This window comes from Phaenicophaeus curvirostris, chromosome 7 (genome assembly GCF_032191515.1).
Source record: "Phaenicophaeus curvirostris isolate KB17595 chromosome 7, BPBGC_Pcur_1.0, whole genome shotgun sequence".
In the NCBI taxonomy this organism is placed as follows: Eukaryota; Metazoa; Chordata; class Aves; order Cuculiformes; family Cuculidae; genus Phaenicophaeus; species Phaenicophaeus curvirostris.
Window position 1 is genome coordinate 22,375,931 of NC_091398.1, and position 21,786 is coordinate 22,397,716.

General features: G+C 38.5%; 1 protein-coding gene across 3 annotated transcripts in view; it reads right to left on the reverse strand.

The window, feature by feature from the left end:
- The window catches only part of CSRNP3 (cysteine and serine rich nuclear protein 3), a 107,203-nt gene that overhangs the window by 67,076 nt on the left and 18,341 nt on the right, over positions 1 to 21,786 (reverse strand). For 2 of the 3 annotated variants that reach the window (XM_069861197.1, XM_069861198.1), the window contains exon 2: positions 9,574 to 9,744. The exons of the other annotated variant lie outside the window; for it this stretch is intronic. In XM_069861197.1, the coding sequence (XP_069717298.1) occupies positions 9,574 to 9,744 (171 nt within the window). The remainder of the gene's footprint in view (positions 1 to 9,573; positions 9,745 to 21,786) is intronic. 3 annotated transcript variants of the gene reach the window in all.

The window sequence follows — 21,786 nt, forward strand, 5'->3', positions numbered from 1 at the left end:
TAACTCCTGCTTTAACATTTTCAAAAGTATTCCCTAATATCCTTCTGAAGATAAACTACTCAGCTAACCAGCTGGAAACGCACAAAACCTAGTATTTTCAGTATCAAAAATCTATTAATTGCCTGCATCTCAAGCCCGGAGTCTCAGAACTGAAGAGAAACAACTTCAAAAGAAGTTACAAGTTAGAAAAATGTAAATATGGAGCAATCCACTAGTTGTCAGTAATACAGAAGTTCAGAAAGCACTCACAGTAGGTTAAGCTGTCCTTGATAAGCACACAGTGAGTTCTGTGATGGTGTATTTCGTACAGTCATAGCAAGTGGGATTGATGGGTTGGCATGTTATTATTTGGCACACAAGCACATGTGAAACCCAACCATGTAACAAGACTGGAGTCATGGATCTTAACAATTAAAGCCTTACTTGGGAGGAAGTGGCATAGTCTTCAGTCTGTCCAATGGTGAAAATCCCTTTCTCACCACTATGAGGCATACATGATGAAGAATTCATTAAAATACAAAAGACTTCACATTGCAAAAAGACTGTAATTTGCTTTGATAGTGAACTGGAAAATAACACAACAAGTCAACTTCCTTGACAACTGCTAACCAGTTTTTCTCTTTTGAACAGAATAATTTCACTATTACATGAGTTTGGACTAAATTAGCAACTTACCTTGGGTCTTTCACAGGTATTATGAAAATTGTGAAATACAAGCTTCAAGGTCTGGATGCTATCTACAAACCCTAATGCTATTAATGCTACAAATACATTGCAGTAGGATAGCATCTGTATTCACATATGCAATCAAAACACCAAATACGTAGTGAACAGAAGAATGATAATCAGTAGCGTTAAACAGCATCAACGAAGATTCATGTCCCCTCCCTTGCTTTAAACTCCTGCAAGCTCAAACCCACTGCTACATGAACACAAGACACCACAGCATAATTTCTGGGAAACCAAACAGATAAGCTGTCATGGAACAGAAAAAGTTTGAGAAAGCTGTCTGGTTTTTTGAGCTTTAGCCAAAAATCAAGCAATCCATCTAACAGTTTTTACTTTGCTGAATTGGCGAATTCCAAAGAAATAATAGTTAGTATACGTCCTCTTAACTGGAGCTGCTGAAAACATCACCACAGTACTTTGGATGGGATTGATACTCTGTTCCTTTAAATTCCTGTAAGGATCAGGATCTTCAGTACACTTCATACTAGGTGCACACCAGGGGACTGCTGTGAGCACCAGGACATCTCAGCAAACAGGAAGACTACAATACATCTGGTATTACATGGGATGAAGCTGGTCTACAGAGGAAAAAGAAAGCAAGAAGCCAGAAGCTTCCAGAAGGCAGAATGCATTCTTTTTTTTTTTTTTTTCCTCCCACCAACCAGGCCGAAAAGCCCTAGTACAATACAAATGATGTAATACAAATAAGAACATAAAATACTTTTGATCACTGAAGGCTGAGAATACTGAAAACACAGATAAGATACAGTTGCATCTTTCCTGTATGCATTATAACAGTTTCATCACAAAGCACCAAGAAAAGATAAAACTAAGTTCATCTGCCTGTTAATGCTGCTTCAGAAGCACAACTGCTATGCTATTTAAAAAAAACCCAAACAAACAAAAACAACAAACAAAGAAAACTAAACTAAAACACCAAACCAACATAAGGCTGCTCCCAGCTTATTGCTAGAGACTTAAGATTTCTTACAGTACGGTCACACAAACAACAGATTTAAAAGCTCTATCAACTGAGAGGAAAACAAAAAAAAAACTTTGACAGGAACAAGCCACTGGATGGAAGAAACCTCTGAAAGAAGATCTACTCCCAATAGAAACTGTGCCTTTATGTCACAGACTATCTGGTGTGAACTCCCCTAAGTCATGCCTACTGCTAAATGAATTGCTTCAGTAAGCAAAGAACAACAGAGCAGCATTCAGCAAGGAACAAACACTCCCCATGGCTCACATACTGAAGGTGGTACATACTGAAATTAGTTATAACATTTACAGTAATGGATAATAAGACAATAAAATCTGTTAAAAGCACCAATTCTAACTTGGCTTTAAATTTTAAAACATCTTTAAAGCCATCTTTAAAAACTGGTACTAAAAGCTGTAAACCAGTATAAAATGCAGAATAAGTACTAAATGTACAAAACTAAGCATAGCACAAGATAAAAAAAAGGGGATAATGCAAGAGTCCTTCTGAAGCTTCATTTGCTTCGTAAGAGCACATAAAGAAAACTGCTGAAGGGCTACTGGGATTCTCGCTAAAATAGATAGAGCAAGAGTGTTAGGATAGAGCAGTCTTGAGAAAGCAAGCAAGAAGAAAATTTTTCAGACAAAAATGAAGCTATTGGAAGTAATGAACTGGTAACAGAGAAACCAATTCTTCCTCCTACATAATTTGATTCATCATTATTTCCCTACAGAAGCTAATGTAACGGTATCAGGTCACCCAGAGCTTTCACTAGTATCCAAATGTCTTCATAATGCTTCTTCATGTCCAAAGAGCAGGGCAACTGCTTTTAGTACCCAAGACATCTAGTTTTTTACCCTTAAAAACACATTTTAAAATTCTGATATTATTTACCAAAGACCACGGAGCAAGCCTTCACTAAAATAAAGCCCATATACTGCCCAACGTTATGGTTTCTCCAGAAAAGGATGTTGGATAAGACTAGTTCAAATACAAGCTACAAGTTAGCTGAAAAGAAAAACTTCTGGAAGTATTTTAAAGATTGTGGGCTTAGCGACATTCCTCTTTATTAAGAAAGTCACGGTCATCATCATTTTGTGTTTCCAAATTGCATGCACAGGTGAGAAAAAAATAGAAACTTCACATTCTATGTCTATAAATCATACTGTGCAGTTAAAATTATTTTGCATACTGTAATAGTAAAGCTCACGGGTAAGACATGATCTGGTAGACTACTGTAACTGTAAAACTGATTTTTATTCAGGCATCACAAAATCAAGGAGAAAATCCCACCATCATGTTTCTTTTTTAGCAAACCTCACAGACAAGAGCTGATCAGCAAACATCATTCTGAACTAAGGATCCCAGATTTTCCTGCAAAAGATGGTTCCAAGTGGCTGACTATACACAGTCCTGAATATGGACCAGGGTTTATATATACTTTCTCTGAGCAAGATTATTTCTCTAATAAACACAAACCAGACCCAGAAGCACCATACAATCCCAATCAACATTTTCCAGTGATTTTCTAACGTTTCTTTGAAATATGTTCCACACGCATCAATGTAGTGAAGGAAGATGAGTCACTTTCACTGACTAAGAATTTGCAAACTGCTGGAGCATTACGTTCCTTTGATCTTGATAAGCTGGCTCATTCTCATTCTGCTCATTAGCCCTCCCTCTTTTCCCAGTTATGAGCCAGCCAATCTGTAGCCCTTTCTGCAAACTGACATATTTACCAAGTAAAATCTGTTTCCATTGCTTCCTTGCTCTTACTGAAAAATACCCTGTTGCTTGTCAAGCTCCACTTGTCGCAGGAAAGTGCCTTTTTTCCTTCATATACAATATAGTCAACAAGCCTTCCCCCCCCGCCCCGTATTTGTGTTTCTCTGGTAACCATTGATCATTCACCTGTGCATTCTAAGCCCTCTCTGTGTTCTCTTATGATTTAGCAAGTCACATTCTTGTGCCTCTATCTCTATTGTTGATTTGGGGTTTTTTTTTTACTCCCTCCTGATGAAATTCCATTATTAGTTCCCCAGTACCATTTTGCCCATGACTTGCAAAAATTGCAACCCAGCGTGTTGCTTTGAGCTATGTCTTGGTATGTCTTCAAGGGGTAACACGGGAGTGTAGATATCTAAACGATTTGAAAAATGTCTTAAATCATATGTATAAATTACCACTAATCTTCCAGAAAGTTATTTGGCAACTGTAGGGCAATCTTCTCATCTGCTCAATCTGAAAAACTAGTGTACGTGGAGTCAGCTACAAAAGAGTATCCACATTTAGGCAGAAATTCGTTTACAATACTGATTAGCAAAAAGCATCTTAATACTTTCACTCTACGTCTTTGATGGAAAAATACTGCACAGTCCAAAAAAATCTTTTGGCACTTTATTCTTCACCGATCAAAAATCACGGTTGCCATAGAAACTGCAAAAACCGAAATCAGTCATGACATAACAACAGGATAATGGAAAATGTCTGCTGGCTCAGGTTTTCATCATGGAAATGCTTCAGAGAATTTAACAAGAGAATCAAGCAGTTCCCCAAATCTAAACACAGACTCTTGTAACGACAGGTATGATTACTGTTTTTAATAATCCAGTCAGAGTCTGGAAAGTAATAGTATTTATTACTCCTGCTCCACACACTGGCTACATTAACAGCAGACAGACTCTTAGAAGAACATTAGTACAAGCCTCACTTAAGGGGACTGAATTTCTTTGATTACGTGTCTGAGATACCCTGGAGGGACTTTTGGTCAGTGTTCTCAGCATTCTGAGATCCCATTTTTGGCCTTTTAAACTGAGACAAATCACTTTAAACATCTACATTGCCATTAATTTCTGTCTCTTACATATGCTGTTTGGAAAAAGAATTATAATCTGCAGACCTCTGCCCCAGCCCAGGGTGGTCAAGCTTCATGCCGAAAATAATTTCAGGTTGATTTCCTACAAAATGAAACACAGTAAGATAAAATTCTACTCTTGACTAACAAAGGCTACAAGAACTTTCACTGTGCATCTCCCAGAGCTAAGGCGCAGACCTATTCCACACACCAGAGGCCTTCCTGCCTTTTAGTGGAACCACTTGACACTTCATAATTACGGACAGACAGGACTGGCTTACTGCAACCATTTGCCCTTCAAGCAGCAATCATCCTGCTGAAAATAAAGTAATTGTAATACAGAGGAATATTGTTGGGCTGGCCCCACTGAGGGTGAGCAAACTGAAGAGCTTAACCATGAATAATATGAAAAGCAGCAATGTGATGCCAAAGTATTTAGATCTTAAAAAAAACCACCCAAAAAAATCTCAAAAGCCATGAATTGAGCTTTATTGAGAAATTTAAGGGATTTTTTTGTTGTTTGTTTTTCAGCTAGTTTTCTTGAAACATATTTTCACTTTCTAGCTTTAATATGCCAACTGAACATGAGCCAGCAGTGTGCCCCGGTGGCCAAGAAGACCAATGGCATCTTGGCTTGTATCAGAAACAGCGTGACCAGCAGGTCCAGGGAGGTTATTCTCCCCCTGTACTTGGCACTGGTACTTGGTACTTGGCTTGGTACTTGGTACTTGGTACTGGCACTTGGTTCCTCGAATCCTGTATTCAGTTCTGGGCCCCTCACCACAAGAAGGATGTTGAGGCTCTGGAGCGAATCCAGAGAAGAGCAACAAAGCTGGTGAGGGGGCTGGAGAACAGGCCTTATGAGGAACGGCTGAGAGAGCTGGGGGTGTTTAGCCTGGAGAAGAGGAGGCTGAGGGGAGACCTCATTGCTTTCTACAACTACCTGAAAGGAGGCTGTGGAGAGGAGGGTGCTGGCCTCTTCTCCCAAGTGACGGGGGACAGGACAAGAGGGAATGGCCTCAAGCTCCGCCAGGGGAGATTTAGGCTGGACATTAGGAAAAAATTCTTCACAGAAAGGGTCATTGGGCACTGGAACAGGCTGCCCAGGGAGGTGGTTGAGTCACCTTCCCTGGAGGTGTTTAAGGCATGGGTGGACAAGGTGCTAAGGGGCATGGTTTAGTGTTTGATAGGAATGGTTGGACTCGATGATCCGGTGGGTCTCTTCCAACCTGGTTATTCTATGATTCTATATTCTTTCAAATAAATAGGTACACATATTTTGATTTGAGAGCAAACAGATACTGGTGTTCCCTATGCTTTCCTAGAATTCTCTTAAATATAAAACACTTTCATATTCATGATTGCATCTAGCAGTTTCTAGATTTGTTAAACAACTTTACGGACACACACAGAGAGCTTTATAATTCTAGTCAATGACAGGGACAAGTATAGTTGGTCTGTAACATTCTTCAGCAATCCACAGAAGCCTAACTGACATAAATTAGAGAAAAATTCCAGTTACACCCAAGATAAAGTTTGGGCCAGCACAAAATCACCTGTCAACTTCCCTAACCATGAGTTTAGAAAAATATTCTGATTTAGCAGAAAGTAAAATCCTGATTCCAGTAAAATGACTATCAAACAGTCCATGAGTGAAACAGTTACCTTTCTTCAAGGAACAATGAAACAACCACAAATCATTTCTCCTTAACAAGGATGGCACAAATTAATTTGTTCCTGTATATATCATACAGGCTTCTTCCTAGAAAATAAGTGTCTGATCCACACAAATCCTTACACCTTAGGGGAAGAGAGACTGATACACAAGTATAATGCTACTGTAATCATTTAACTGATTTGGATATGCCGAACATTTATTTTGGAATAAAACATGCTATGAAATTAAAAGAAATAGACTAATGTAAAATTTTCAGTATTAATTATTAACAATGGTCTTAATCTATGTGCAGCTTATAAAATACCGTTATAATATTACATTCCACTACCACAAAGAAGTGATGTGTATGACAGGGATTACTGGAGTTCATGGCATAATAGAGGATTTTATAGGTTGCTGTTGTGTCTCTCAGCAGTCCCTTAGAGGAGCAATGAATCTGCACATGTATTGATAAAGAGGAGCGAGAAGCACTTTATAGAAATCTTATTAGATTTTTCTCAACAGCAGAGCGGCTTTGGGCACACAGTAGGAGCCCAGACCTCAGGGAACATGTGTACAGAATAAATATATTACCGCATAAAGTGGGCAGAGTAGGAAGGAATTTAACACTGATCTCAGATGCAGCTCAAGCAAACACGTCTTACATATTCTAAAAGTCTGCTCTCGTGTATATCACATGCAAGGGATGACAAGAGTTGTCTGCAGCAGCACAGTGCCTTTTCTTGTTTTGCCCTGTATTCAAACATTATATAAATCAATCCTGCAACTTTCTCACAAAAATGGTCTGTATTTGCAAATATTCTTATTGATTTCCATTTCATATCTAGAGATTTTGGACTGGTAATAAATTTGTCATTTGGATTTTGCAGAATCTGATGACTAATCAAACAATTGATAACAACAACGACAGAGGAAAAGAATCTGAAGACCACCCCTACCAGTATCTGATTCAAAAGAAATGAGTTGTGATATGAAATATGCAATTCCAGATCCTCTGAAAAACCGTTAGTAAGCAGTAATCTGTTGCAGAAATCACTCCGATAAGCCCATTCACCCCAGAAAAATATAAAAGTATACTTCCAGAAAACAATGGAAGCTAGTAAAATTGAGAAAGTAAAAGTCATATATAGGAATTACCAAATTTTCTTTGAGTTAACAAATAGGAAAATAGCAGTCAGGGATATTTTGGTTTGGTTTTTGTCCTGTCCCCCCTCCAAGTCTTTTAAAGTATTTACTAGACTGAGCTGCATTTTAAAAGTAGTGCCATTGCCTAAAGACACATGAGCAAAAAGGTAGTGATTTGTCAAGAATTAAACAATGAAAGGGCGAGAAGGGGGGATCACAACCGAAAATCACAAACCCTTGAAACAAAAAAAGAACAAAAAACCCACAACTGAAAGCTAAGCAAAATAAATGTATCTGCATCATGCCCTGAGGCTTATTTAGTAGACAAAAACACTGGCAGACTGCCAAGTAGATTAAATTCCAGGCTTAAAATACCATTGCTAAATTCAGAGAGTTCAAGAGGCAGCAGCAAGAGCCTGAAACACAATCAAAGCAGGGTAATGAGTTGGGGAGGGGATATCTTGCATCTACCTGTGTCTAAAATGATGCCAGTCTTTGTTCCTCCCACTGGCATGATAAGTACAGCAAGAAGACTACAGAAAACCGAGGCTTTTCTGAATGACTCAGTACTAGCTGCTATCTGCGCTCACAGAGGTGCAGGGGTAAAACGGAAAGTACCAGATCAGAACACAGGATGTGCTCACACCTTTGGCAGCGTAAAGTGGCAAAGAGATCTCAGAGGCAGCAGAGGCTTGAGCTAGTAAATTGATAAAGTAAAACACAGTTCCCTACAGACTTAGCAGAATAGGCCCAAAAGCAGTGTAGTCAACATTTCACAGCACTGTACAAACTGCTTCTGCACACACGCTTGCTGCTACCACACTGCTTACCAGTGGACTTGGTTCTGGAAGAAGAACAAACAGTGCTACTTCTGAATCTCTGATACACGGAAGTCATAAAACCACAAAATAATTTGGGTTGGAAAGGACTTCAGCAGGTCTCTAGTCCAACCACCTGCTCAAAGCAAGGTCAGTTGAGATATCAGACCAGACTGCTCACAGCTTTAGCCAGTGAAGGTCTTCAGAACCTGCAAGAACAGAGACAACCAGCCTCTCTGGCCAACCTGTTCCAGTGCCTGGCTGTCCTCATGGTGAAAAGTTCTTTCTTACTTTCAGTCAGAACATCTCTTATTTCAATCTACATCCACTGTCTCTTAACCTCCCATCACAGACCACTAGGAAGAGACTGCCTACATTCTGCATAAACTCCTCAGAGATACTGCACTGAGAAGATCTCTCAAAGTGAAGGCAGTACAGAAGAGTCCGTTACCCAGGGAAGTGCTTCTCGTTTTCAGGTAAATAACTACGCTAACTCTACTGCCAGCTGTAATTCACAAATAGCTTTAGCCTAGCGTTATTAGACAGACAATTAACAGAAAAAATTAAGACATCCTTCTCGCTGCTGCATTTGAATTGCCAGATAAAGTCCAGATCACTTACTGCTACCCATTTACACATGCGGTTTACTGCAGAAGCTTTATGTAGACTCCACAAATTATGAGAGTTTAGTAACGGGTAACCTCAACCTGAGAAGTCAAAAGAAAAATATGATATAAATTAACTATTCATGTTGAGCTGGTTGGAACAAGAAAAGACTTTATGTTCTTCAAGTGTCTCATCGAGACATCAAAAATGAATCTAGCATCTTCTCAGGGACAATTAAACATTTATTCCTCTGTTTACTCCTGTAACGTGTGGAAGAAAAGGAATGAGGGCTGTGTGGTTGCACTGAATTGGGTAGCAGGATGCATGATCAGAGGGATCAGCTATTCCATCACAAGTCATGTGGGCTACTCTGAACTCTGAATAGACAGGGTCAAGTAGAACCACTGGCCTTTCAAGCTTTGTCACTGCCCATTTTCCCCCTTCCCTAAAATCATCACCCCAAATGGAAGATAGTCTCCTATAAACTTAAAACACATCACACTACGTAAATCTAAATGATAAACTATAAAAGTGAAGTTCCTATGAAACTCATTCTAACATACAGATTTTTACATAAACAACAAGCACTAGAGGAAGTAATCCTTTTTCAAAACAAAGTACTTCCTCACAGTGTCAACATTTAAATGTAATAAAATAGAAAAATGCTTCAAAATAAAAGCAGATAGCTTACACTGTATTTCTTCCAAAATGAACCTTTCTCAGCTTTCATAAAAAAAAATTTTAAAAAGTACAATGCCTTACGCACCACTTTGGTACTTACGAGTAAAATGATTAGAAGTGGATGGATGGACATTACTTGCACTGTCAGCACTTTCACTGCTGGAAATGTCATCATCCGATTCCCACACACAGGAGCAAGGTGAGGAGCCATCTACTTCCTCAAACTTCCTCTTTAAAATTCCACTCATCACTGCAATGCTGTCACATGCACCTGTAACAGGAACAGAGGGAATGAGGCACTGAAACACTTGCCTGCTCTCCACGTCTTCAAAGGAGGAGTTCTTATATCAATCAGGTATTACTTACTACATGTAGCTAAATGGCTCCTTAGCAAGCGCTTTAAACAACTTTTCCAGGAAGCAAACATACTCATCATCAGTATATTCACCATCTCACTGACTTTCTTATGGGCAATCTCTTCTTCTTAAGACATAAGGTAAATGCTACCTGTAGTCTACCAGCGCAGACAAAATTCTACAGCTAATCTCATGCACGAAAAATATAAATATCTCAGTTTTGCAGCAAACTGGGCCAAGCATAAAGTAGATGTAATCCACTATAATTCAGTAGTTTATATAAAACTTACAAGAAACACTACAAGACAAAAATCAGTGTTCACTAATAAATATAGTTCAGGAAGAAAAGGTTTTATCTTTTGATTGATTTTACAGGTCTAATTTACGTAATACTCAGTACTATCAAATGCCTATATTCTCAAGTGGATTTGGGAACATGAGATACTTCATATCTTTTCGGGTCAGGCCCTGCAAACACAGTTCTGGCTCGTTTTGACATTTTAATTTATGCAGAAGTTGCTTGCAGAGCTTTTGTGAAATTCAGATGTGAGTGCTGCCACATGTGTAGACTATTTCCATTCCATAAGTAAAGTGTCAAGGGAGTATCGAGTATCTGTCTTTATGAACATGGTTTCCTAGTAATGCTGTCCAACAAAGCCAGAGTCAAGTTAAATATTCCGTACTTTTCCCTTTCTTATTTAACAGCTGACCATCTTATCTCCCTTTATGGATTACCAAGCTGGAAAAGATCAAAATGTTTTTTAAGCAATTCATAGATCATTTCTTCAATGCATCTGGTAGGCTGAAACAATTTTTTCTCTATCTTTAATTAAAAATAGATCTTCGAGTTTACCATCACCACCGTTACTGATTACACCCCACTGAAGACTGAAAATTAATTCTAAGATCTTAATTTAAAAGTTAGAGATAATATCTACTTTTTGACTACACTAATCAGTGGAACGTTGCTGTAAATAGCTGGGGAAAAAAGGCTGCTGTTTGATTCTTTCAAACATATAGCATCAAAAATTCTCATTCTTATGAACGCCACTTGCTGTCAGCTTGTTAAGCTGCCAATTCAATTAATTTTATAACAAAGTTGATTTCCTCCAGTTAAGTTTCATTCTGCCTCTACAGATGTGTGTAATTTAGAGAAAAGATTTCAGAATACATGTGGAATCACCACATAATGCTAAGAACAGATGCTACCTAAGATGATCTCCAGCACTGAACTTGTTTGTATGCAGAGCACACTGAAAATTAAATAACAAATATATCAGGTTTTAATACTGTCAGTCACATAGACATCTTTAAATGCATATGCCTGCCATGATGTTCTCAGCTTGTTTTACTCTTGTATGAAAAGCTGTTTTCCTGAAAAGGATTTCTGCAGGCTAAAGACATGACTTAAATAGACCGTGCTTAGATCTCAACTTTTGCCCTTTTGTGCATAAATTAATTACTATGAATTGCAAAGAAAGCATTGTATGCTATTCTGAGGACAGGGAAAGGAGCATTTAGTATCACTTTGTAATAACCCTTGCAAAAATGTATGAATACATGACATTTTTAAGCATCAATCTTTAATAAAAATCACATTTACCAAAAAAAAAAAAATCAATACAGAGAAAGAGAGAAAACAGCAAAACACACATACAGTGAAAACCTGCAATAATGGGGAGGAGAAAGAGCCCCCGCAAAAAAAAACAGGTTCAGAAACAACTCCTCTGAATTGTCCCTCATGTCCTCGCTGTATCTCTTGCCAACTACCTTTTCCATTGCCTCCTGCGGCGCTTACAGCACTGAAATTGTGAAATCACCATTATTTCCATGGCAACAGCCTGCGATATCAAAACCACAGGATTATAGCTTGACTGCAGAAGAGAGTAAAGAAGCAGTGGGACTGTGGGAAAGCAAATGCTTACACTCAAAAATCTCAGTGAATAGAGTGAGAAACAGGCTCACAGAGAGTTTATCATACAAGCGAGACCTAGGTCTAATCCACTGAAATTTTGGCTACAGGAGTCATGAAGTTCCAGGTCCAAAGAACCTCAGTCCTAACTGCACTGCAAGGCAAACCTAATAGCTGCACTATCACGTGTGTGCATGACTGTCAGAGAGCAAGAACTAATTTTATAGCCTGAGATGATTTCCAGACAAAAGCCTTTTTGTCAGACATCACCTTCTGCAAGTATACTACACAGCAATGAGATGACTAACATACATCTTGAACGTCAGTAATGGTGTTGCAGATAGCGAGAGTCTCAATAGCGGGAACTGTTCACAGCTAGTAGCAGAAACAAGCATTTTTCATACCAAAGGGTTTTAAATTTGCTTGCATTTAGCATAGCCTACATTTGCACCGTGTCACAACCTGTTAGCAGTGAAGCCATTTCATTAAGAAGAATTATGCAATGAATAATAACAAATGATTCTCAGGATCCTTGGAAGTGTCATACAGGTTAGCATTACACTCAGATAGACAATCAAGATAAGCCAGGAGGTATGGGAATCCTGCAGAACCTGACTATCACCACAACACATAAAGACATAGCTTATCCATTATATATAGTTAGTATCACCATTGCCCAAGTTTTTCAGAAAGACTATCAAGAATGTTGTTTAACAAAGTAGTCACGATAAAATTTAGGTATTGCTACTGGCCTAAGATCTGTGGATTCTAGTCTCTCTGCTATCAAGTCTCCCCAGGAAAACTCTACACAGGGGAAAGACACTTCCATTACTAAAGAGCTTGGCGATCACAGAGATAGATTAAAGAATATCTAAAACTGTTTGTATACACTATGTGCCAGCAGGAGATCCCTTTAGAATAACATCTGTAAAAACAGCTGCTGCTCCATAAGCCAGTACTCTTCAGAAAAAGGCACATCTGTACCGTAGCACAAGGCATGTTCTGTCCAATGCATTTAACTCATGTCTTGTTTACATAGGCATCCTGTAGTAGCTGAATAAGATCCACACCTCCAGGAACTAGGAGATAATAAGCACAGTGACCTCCAACCCAATACTGTTTATGAAAGCATTATTCTGCACTCTCTGTTGATGATGTGATAGGTCCCGGTGGAAGACAGAGACCAACAGGAATAAGCAATAGTCAAACTTCTAATAGCAATGAGGCCACAAAGTTTGTAGTATCCCTAAAGGTTCCCTAAGTCCAGAATCAGGGAATCAGGACAGGGAACTCAAAATGAATTGTTCTTTTTCCTGCACCAGAGCTACAACTGAATCAGTAATTTCAGATTTTGGGGAACGAAACTGAGATGACTGCAGTCACAAAGAAACACAAAACGAACCTCATCTGAACTGAAGACTGTGGACAAGACACCAAAGACTTACTCAAGTCAGATTTTCAGTACATGAATGGAAAGTAAAACTATAAAGAAACATCATATATAATAACAGGAATCATAAGGGTAATATAACTATACAGTGGTACAATATTGCTAATGCAAAAGTAATTTTTACCATGTAAGACAGTACATCATTTATGATGGGAATAATCTCAATCAAACAGAAGTACTACAGCAATATTGCACCTTGAATATTGTGTTTAGTTTTGAACCCCTCACTACAAGAAGGACATTGAGGTGCTGGAGCACATCCAGAGAAGGGCAATGAAGCTGGTGAAGGGGCTGGAGAACAAGCCTTATGAGAGGTGGCGGGGGGAACTGGGGTTGTTTAGCCTAGAGAAAAGAAGACTGACAGGAGACCTTGCCACTGTCTACAACTACCTGAAAGAAGGTTGTAGCAAGGCAGGTGTTGGTCTCTTCTCCAAAGTGATAGGTGATAGGACAAGGGGAAATGGCTTCAAGTTGCACCAGGGGAAGTTCAGATTAGACACGAGGAAAAATTTCTTCCCTAAAAGGGTTACCAGGCACTGGCAGAGGCTGCCCAGGGAGGTGGTTGAGTCACCATCCCTGGAGGTATTTAAAAGATAGGTAGATGAGGTGCTCAGGGACATGGTTTAGTAGTGGACAGGTCTGGTTGGACTCAATGATCGCAAAGGTCTTTTCCAACCAAATGATTCTATAATCCTATGATTTTACGAATATGTATATTCTGAAAAGATATGAGCAAATGCGTATATTTCCTCCAAGAATCTGGTATACAAAAGTCCATGACTGACTATAAGAATGAAATGCCACAACTAAGAAGAGCAAATGCACAGAGTGGTTAGTCAATATTCTTGGACTTCCATCAGGGCACCAATGAGGTCCAGCCTTCAGAGCCAACTCTGAAAAGTAACCACCAGCTACAGCTCGAGGACTGCTAAATCAAACTGCCGGTTGAGGTGAAAAAGAGAGAAAGCTGCCTTGAGAAGTTAGAAACAGACCTTTCTGGATAGTTATTAAATAGCTGTCTAGTAGCAAAGATTGATTTGGAGCAGCATCCTGCTGACTCACACAACTGAGTAATAAGCAGGCACTGGAATCCTTCCTGTTTGTTGATGTACCCCTCACAACAAAAAAAAATCCCCACACAGTGATGTGATACATCATCCTCTGCCGTGTTCATCACCATGCTAACGTGGCATTAATCCACAGCAAAGCAAAACAAAGTTCAAGCAGAGGGAACAATATTAACACAGCTACACAGATTGGGGAGAGCTCTAGGTGAAACACCAATTGCCTGTCACAGCTGAGGATCCTTCAAGGAAACTGCGACTTGCCACAGCAGCAGTGTATGATGGATGTGGGCTGGGAGAAGGATATATCTTTCTCAAATACCCCCTCATCCATCTTTCCTCCTTTCTTTCCTATTTTTCCTCCACACTGAAGAAACTACAGCCACAAAGAGAACACTTAACCAGTTCTCTAGCTGCAGGTACACTGACTAGCAAAGCAAGTCCTCAAAGCTCCATGGCAACCGGCTTTGCCTTGCTACGATGCCAAATAATTGGCAGGCACCATACATTTTAAAAGTTCAGAGGCAACATATTATTACTAGAAGACAAAATGTAAATGTGGGGGGATATATTTTAACTAGTCACAATCCTACCTGGAACCTACAAAGTAAAATAATGTAAAAACCTGGCTGGATTGATTTTCTCTTGTATCTGAAGAGGCTGGAAATTTTACAAAACCATGGCAACAATCTCATTACAGCAACCCTTTAGAAAGCAGGTATCTCCAAGCCCCAGTGAAAAGCACAGGAAAAGTGGTGTTAGAATTACTGAGTGAGGGGAAGGGAGGAGTGGCAGGAGAAGCTTCTTCTCCACTGCCAAACTTGCCCTCCAAACCTAACTTTAAGTTGCCAAATCCTCCGTGTTTCACTGACATCTGTGGACAGAAAGAAGAAAAACTAAAAAATAATCTGTAAAACAAAAGTGCCAGGACCACACTGGATACATACTGCAGGAATAGGTGAAAGCATTTCTCCCAACTTGCACTTGTGCTATTGCTTTGAAACGTGCTACAGAATACTAATAAATCAGACAACAAGCTGCAATATGGAAATACAAAATTCACAAAAATCTTTGCCCAGTGACAAAGACAAATCCAAAGACTGCCTCAGATTATATTTATCCTCATAATTTAAAGCAAAACCTCACTATAGGAATCTCTTATCGACCAAAGCTCAGGAAAAGCAAGAGAAGAAGTCCAACACACTGCCATTTAGGGGGAAAAATCCAATTAATTGCTTCTTTCATTCATTTATGAAACTTTATTTTGTATTAATTCCTTCCTGAAAGCTGATCACATACCATGATAAAATGCACCTGGATAAAATTTTTTATCTGAAAACAAAAACAAAAGTAAAAATAAAAATAAAAAGGCAAGTGTCAAAAAGACCTGACCTATGAATATGGAAAAATTTAGACAGTCTCTAGTAACAATACAGATTTGCTTCTGAAGAAAAATAACTTTTATGCAAATGACTGCAAACTGAACAGGAGGATGCAGAAAACAGATGTTACACATAAAACATTATCACAAAGTACTCATCACAAACAACTCCCACCCACTGGCCAGTCAGCATGCACTATAACATGCTACAGAGACTTGGCAAATAATTTCACTGTTAAATCATGAATATTGATGCTTTCAAACAGAGAAGTTTGGATTATTTGTTGTGATTAATATTCTTTTTGAATTTAGGCCTTTTTCTTAGCTTGCAAATAAAGCTTGATTATTTTAAATAAATTTTTTTACCTGCTGAATAAATGCCGCCAGCAGAAGAGACGGTTGTGAACTAATCAAGGTGTTTGCTTGGTTCCACATATTGCACTTAATTATTTTGCTCTTTGTGTAACTGACAGTTTTAAATGGGGAGGGGAGAAAGTCAAAACCAAAAGCACCTACAGTGACAACATCACTCTCACAAAGAATATAATTTGCTTGTGAAAATGACTATTCATGTAAAAGGACTGCATTAATGCAGACAAAAATCCATTTGCATGAATGCTTGCAAACAGTGAACAACAGAGGTACATGAACATGAATCAAACAGCTGTTAAGAATTCAAATTAATGTTTGCAATACATGTTGTGCTGTATTCGGCAGCTCTAATCACAAGGACCAGTTGCCAGAGGTAGGCTCTGATAGTTTCACAACTACAATCTGTAAAAATTAAAAACACATAGCTAATTCCACTTGAGACTGCTCTGTATAGGCACAGGAAATAATTAGTATAATCTTACTTAAATCTGTGCTTACAGCAGTGGTCAAGTTGCTCAGACCTAAACTGGAAGAAGACTATCACTGCTTGTTTGCTTCAGTCTAGTTAAATCCATAGCTCTTCAGTAAATCCTGCAAGATGAGGCTGCACAATTCAACCTGGGGAATCTGCTCCGGCGTTGCAAGCCAAATCCTGCCAAGTCTTCTCTTTGCAGGGTTTCTATACCATCACTTTACAGCACTCCTGATTTCACACTTGAGTACTAATCCACTTATCTCCTAGACTGCCTACGCATTGTTGTCCACACTAACACACGCCAAGTAGCTCCACTGGCAGTGAATTTAGAATGCAGAAGGGATACTTAGAGCAGAGGTGCAATGGCGACAGATCTGGCTTCCATAGTCCTTCAGAAGCATCTCATAAGGTCCTACACACACCAAGCATGTAAATATTCCCCTCTTCATTAAAACAGCCTTCTGATACCCGAGTTCAATTCTTATCTACATCATCTGATGTCAACAGTTAAATGCTCAAATAATTCAGCCAACAGAAGAAAATTCTAGGCTAGTTCTCCTAAGCCATCTATCAGCATGCATCCCAGACAGCAAAATGAGATAAGTAAGAAGCAATGATAATTCAACTAAGGCATCCAGGAACTCAGCATTCAGGCCTCCAATAACTAAGGCACAACCTGGTAGAAGGGAATTCAGAGGCATTCAGCAAGAGACTTTCCTATCAGGATGATATTTGTCTAAATAAGCTGTTTAGTTTGAGCGTGTTTCATTTATAACAATTTTCTAAGCTTGCTGCTGCAAGAACTGCTCCTACATGTGTGAAAGATGCATAAATGGCACTAGGTCCTAAAAGCACCCAGAAGATTCAGGAGAGTCATGCTGAAGAGCTGGGTCACAAACTCAGGTTCGTAATGCCACCTCTCTTCTAGGTTTTAAGCTTTGATGATGAAATTTCATTACTTAAATTCTCTTCACCCAAAATCTCTATGGAAGATTATCTCCTGCTTTTTTTTTTTTTAAGGAAAAAAAATACAGTTCAATGTATTTGGCCTTCACTACAGAAGTATCCGTATCCTAAAAAAAATTTTTAAGTTTGCATGTGGTCTCCCAGAAAAGACTTAATACTTTTTAGACTGTATAACAGCACTGCTTGCAGCAGAGCTCTGGCCAGAAGATGTCACAACTCTTCATAAATCTGAAATGGGAAAACAGAAGATCACTTATACCAGTTTACTGACTTCTACAGATACACAGCATTAGAAAAGAACGAGCATGCAGGTGATGGCAAGAACTGATCCATCTACTACATGGGAGACAGCAGAATAACAACACATCCTTACTGCACCTCTTTACAAAAGGACACATAACATCTGGCTTGCTTAGCCCCTCCCCAGGAACTGGAGTGAGGTCCTGACACTGGCAGTACTGTTTTCAGCATGCTTTTGGTATAGCAGCTTTGCATTATACTTCTCCCATGTACAAGAATGGCAGCAGGGTTAAGTTTTGTAGTGGAGACTGGAAATGCAATCAACTTGGAGGACTGGAATATAATTTTTGCCCAGATTAGCCCAAGCAGTAATATTAATTAACACACTGCAACCTGTCTTCATACTATTTCAGCACTGATCTTCCACACTGTTCTTTCATGAACATGAATCCTGTGCACTGCCTGCAGAGGAACTGCACAACGTGGCAGGGTATCTTGTGTATCCCGGTACAGCCCTGCCAAAGTGCTCAACATTGGCATGTGCCAAAGGGGCCTCCACAGCACTACAGACAGCTCTGATCCGTGCTACGTGGCTCCCTGCTGCATGCTATTTAACACACAGCCTGGCTGCTCATTCACTGTTACCATCGAAGCCAGCAGAGAAAGCATGAATTCAACAGCTCTCCCCTTCTGCCTCGTGAGCTCTGCATCTTGACATAGGGTTAGCCATTCTCTCCTCTGAAATCTGTATCGTTCAACAGTTTCAAAACAAACAAACAAACAAAAAACCAAAAAAAAAGACCCCTCAAAATCTTGTTAGTCATCGATAGGAATGACTGGACTCGATAACCCGATGGGTCTTTTACAACCTGGTGATTCTATGACTCTATTATCTAAACTCCAAGAAGTGCGATACGAACTTGTGACACAAAAATGTACTGGCACATACTTGCAGAAACAACTCTGACCTAGGTTTTCCTTTAACGCGAAAAGGCAGGCGCAGACTCTTCCAGTGTGACAGTTTATGTATGGAGTAGTGTGTACCTGTGTCTGAGGGGGGGCCACGGGAGTGTACATGCCAATTTTAGATAACAGAGGACCAAATCCTTCATATCTTGCTCTTGCCATAATTGACAATAATAGTACTACTTACATGTGACAAGATTAAAAATGTCTAACTTTAGGAGATTAGAGTTGAGAAACAAGAAAAATGGATATTTTTGCAGGTTTTTTTGGAGAGCGACAAATGTGGTAAGACAGTCTCTCTGCACCTACGTGGTCTTTTATTAGTGGCATAGCACAGAACTCTTTATTCAGGCATGAATAAATAATGCTGAAAACTGCTGGGAAAACCTAGCCTAGCAGAAGTCTCAGCTCATCTGCATACAACTTGTTATAAAAAAACAAATCAGAACAAAAAAAGCTGTATTTTCTCCATGTTATCATCACTATCTTCCACAACCTAGACATAATGACAGGCAGTGTGCAAACTTTCTCATTATTTTCAGCAGATGAGAACTTCTGCTTACACATCCAGAAATCAAAGGATTCATGTCAAAATAGCACAACTTCACTACCACTGTAAAATATACGGATGCCTTCAGGAACTTATCACAACTTTACTTCTTCAAACAGCTACATTTTCTCAATGGAATCTTAAATTACGTACCACAGGAAAGGGGTCTTTAAAATTAAAGTAACACAGGTTTGCTCATCTTAATGCAAACCAAATTATTCTGAACAAGGCTTGACATGATTAAATTTTGTTGTCCTCACAGAAGTTTCTACCTTCCGTTTAATAATCTGCCTTATTAATACATTAATAGCCTCTGACCGAATGAAAGATACTAAATCCTTGCCTCTTACATTTCAATGAATCAAACCCAAGTATTCAACTTCTACTTTAAATGACCTTTGGTATTTGTGTCGTCAGCTAAAAATCAATTTTAATATCAATTTTCAGAAGATTAATTATTTAAATGTGTAACAATACCTTGTAATATTTTATTGTTGCCTTTGAGACAGTACAGAACAGGAAGAATAACTCATTTAATAATTGAAAATTAATCAGCAATTCTGATCTGTGCTACAACAAATCACACATATACCAACAAAATAAAAGAACAAAGGAGATCTATTTAGCCCACCATGCAGCACTGAGGAAATGTTTGTCACGTGTTTTGGTCTCTGGGCACAAGCAGGAAGTCATCCAATGGAAAAGTGGAGATCAAAAATATATTATTCATATATACTGAATACCAGCTAACAAAAGAAGTTTTGATATGCGTTGGGTATAAACAATAAAGAACTAGACTAAAAAAAAAGCAGTGCATACACTTCAACTGAAAATAATTCTTTAAATGATGAAGCTTCTTTGTAATGCTAAGTAATGAAATCCTTACAACAAGTACTGCTTACAACAAGTTCTTTAGTAATTCAGGTTTTTGCTTCTGTTGAAGTTAACTTAATATTTGACTTAGAATTGTTTGCATGATGTTTAAATCACCTACACATACAACTGCTAAGGAAGCATTCACTAAAGATTATGCAACAAATGAAAGAAAAAGACCTTCTTTTATTTACTAATTGCTAATTTACAAAGGCAGGGCTTAAGCATGCTCTGCCTACCATTGACTTCACTGGAAATAAGCCTGCATCCTCAAGTATTACATAACCCATACCCACACCACCACTGTGAACTTTTTTTCACAACTTTCTACCTCCTATCAAACTCTTCATCTACCCTGCCTCCCACACACATGCTCCTTTCTCAGTAATGTCCACAAACAAGACTGATAAGCTTATCTCATTTTCACCGAGCTGGTGAGTGCTGGAAGCAGCTGATAGGGAATACTGGACAGAAAACGCAAATCTGTCATTTGTGTAGAATACCTGAATCATTAGGGAACTTAAAAACTAGTAACAACACAGTCATTCTATTCAGTATTTTTCATGCTGTCATTATTAAGCAGTAGATATTTTTAGCCACCAAAAGCCAAATCCATCTGCAGCAGCGGCGTTTCCAAGGAGACAGAATAATTTAAATATATGTGGAACTAGATCTCTGTTTTCATCAATTCCTCTATGTTATTGAAGCTGCTTTGAGTCAGATTTCTCATTTGAGGAGGAAAAGAAAAGTGATTGGAATACATAGATGTGAGATTTTAATTTAATAGTTGTGCTTATTCTTTCAGATAGGTGGTCATTCCCTACAAATAACAAATGTTAGCATGCAAATCATGTGTTTTTTCAGTGAGTGTTAAACAACAGTGTTGACATTACAGTATAAAAAAAAAGATATAGTTTGTCATTCTTTTAGAATACTTTTGGAAATCAGTGACATCTGCTGTAAGTTATAAATTTTTATATTGATTGTTTAGCAAAAATATTGGGCTCTGTTCTCTGAAAAAAAGCTAGCAGAAAAGGACACCACTCCAGATGTGTGCAGCTGGTAAGGTGTATAAATACAGACAACAAATATTCTTCCAGCCCTCTTTAGTTCTCAGAATTCTATTAATCTTGTCCGGTTTTTCTTTAATAACATCACTTTTTAAAAATTTTGGGTCTGGTCTAAGGGCACTCACTCTCAGTGAATACAACAGAAATGCATGCACACATTTACTGATTTTAATCTCCAAAATATATTAAAATTAAATTCCACTATTATAGCTTTAAAAATATATTTAGTGACTATGTACTCTCAAACCAAGCAGAAATCATCTAATATTTCCCTTTATTGGAGTGCTACATAAATGGACTGTGTCAAATAAATAATCCCATTACTGTATTTTCAATGCCGTAAAAAGATGAACAGTTAACTAATAAAAAATTAGTTGCTCACAACATAACGCTCCCAGTTTTTCTATCAATGGTTTCATTTAGAATACAGCATTCAAAGAGACATAGACACATGTAATGAGAATTAACAACTGTTTTATATTATAAAAGCTACTGCAGATACCCAAAAGAGTAAGTACACCAAATATAACAAATTACAAATTACTTCCCGCTAAAGTGCTATTCACATCACTAATGTGAAGTAATGCAAAAGTCTGATTGGTTTTAAAAAAAAACCAAACCAACACATCTATAAATTG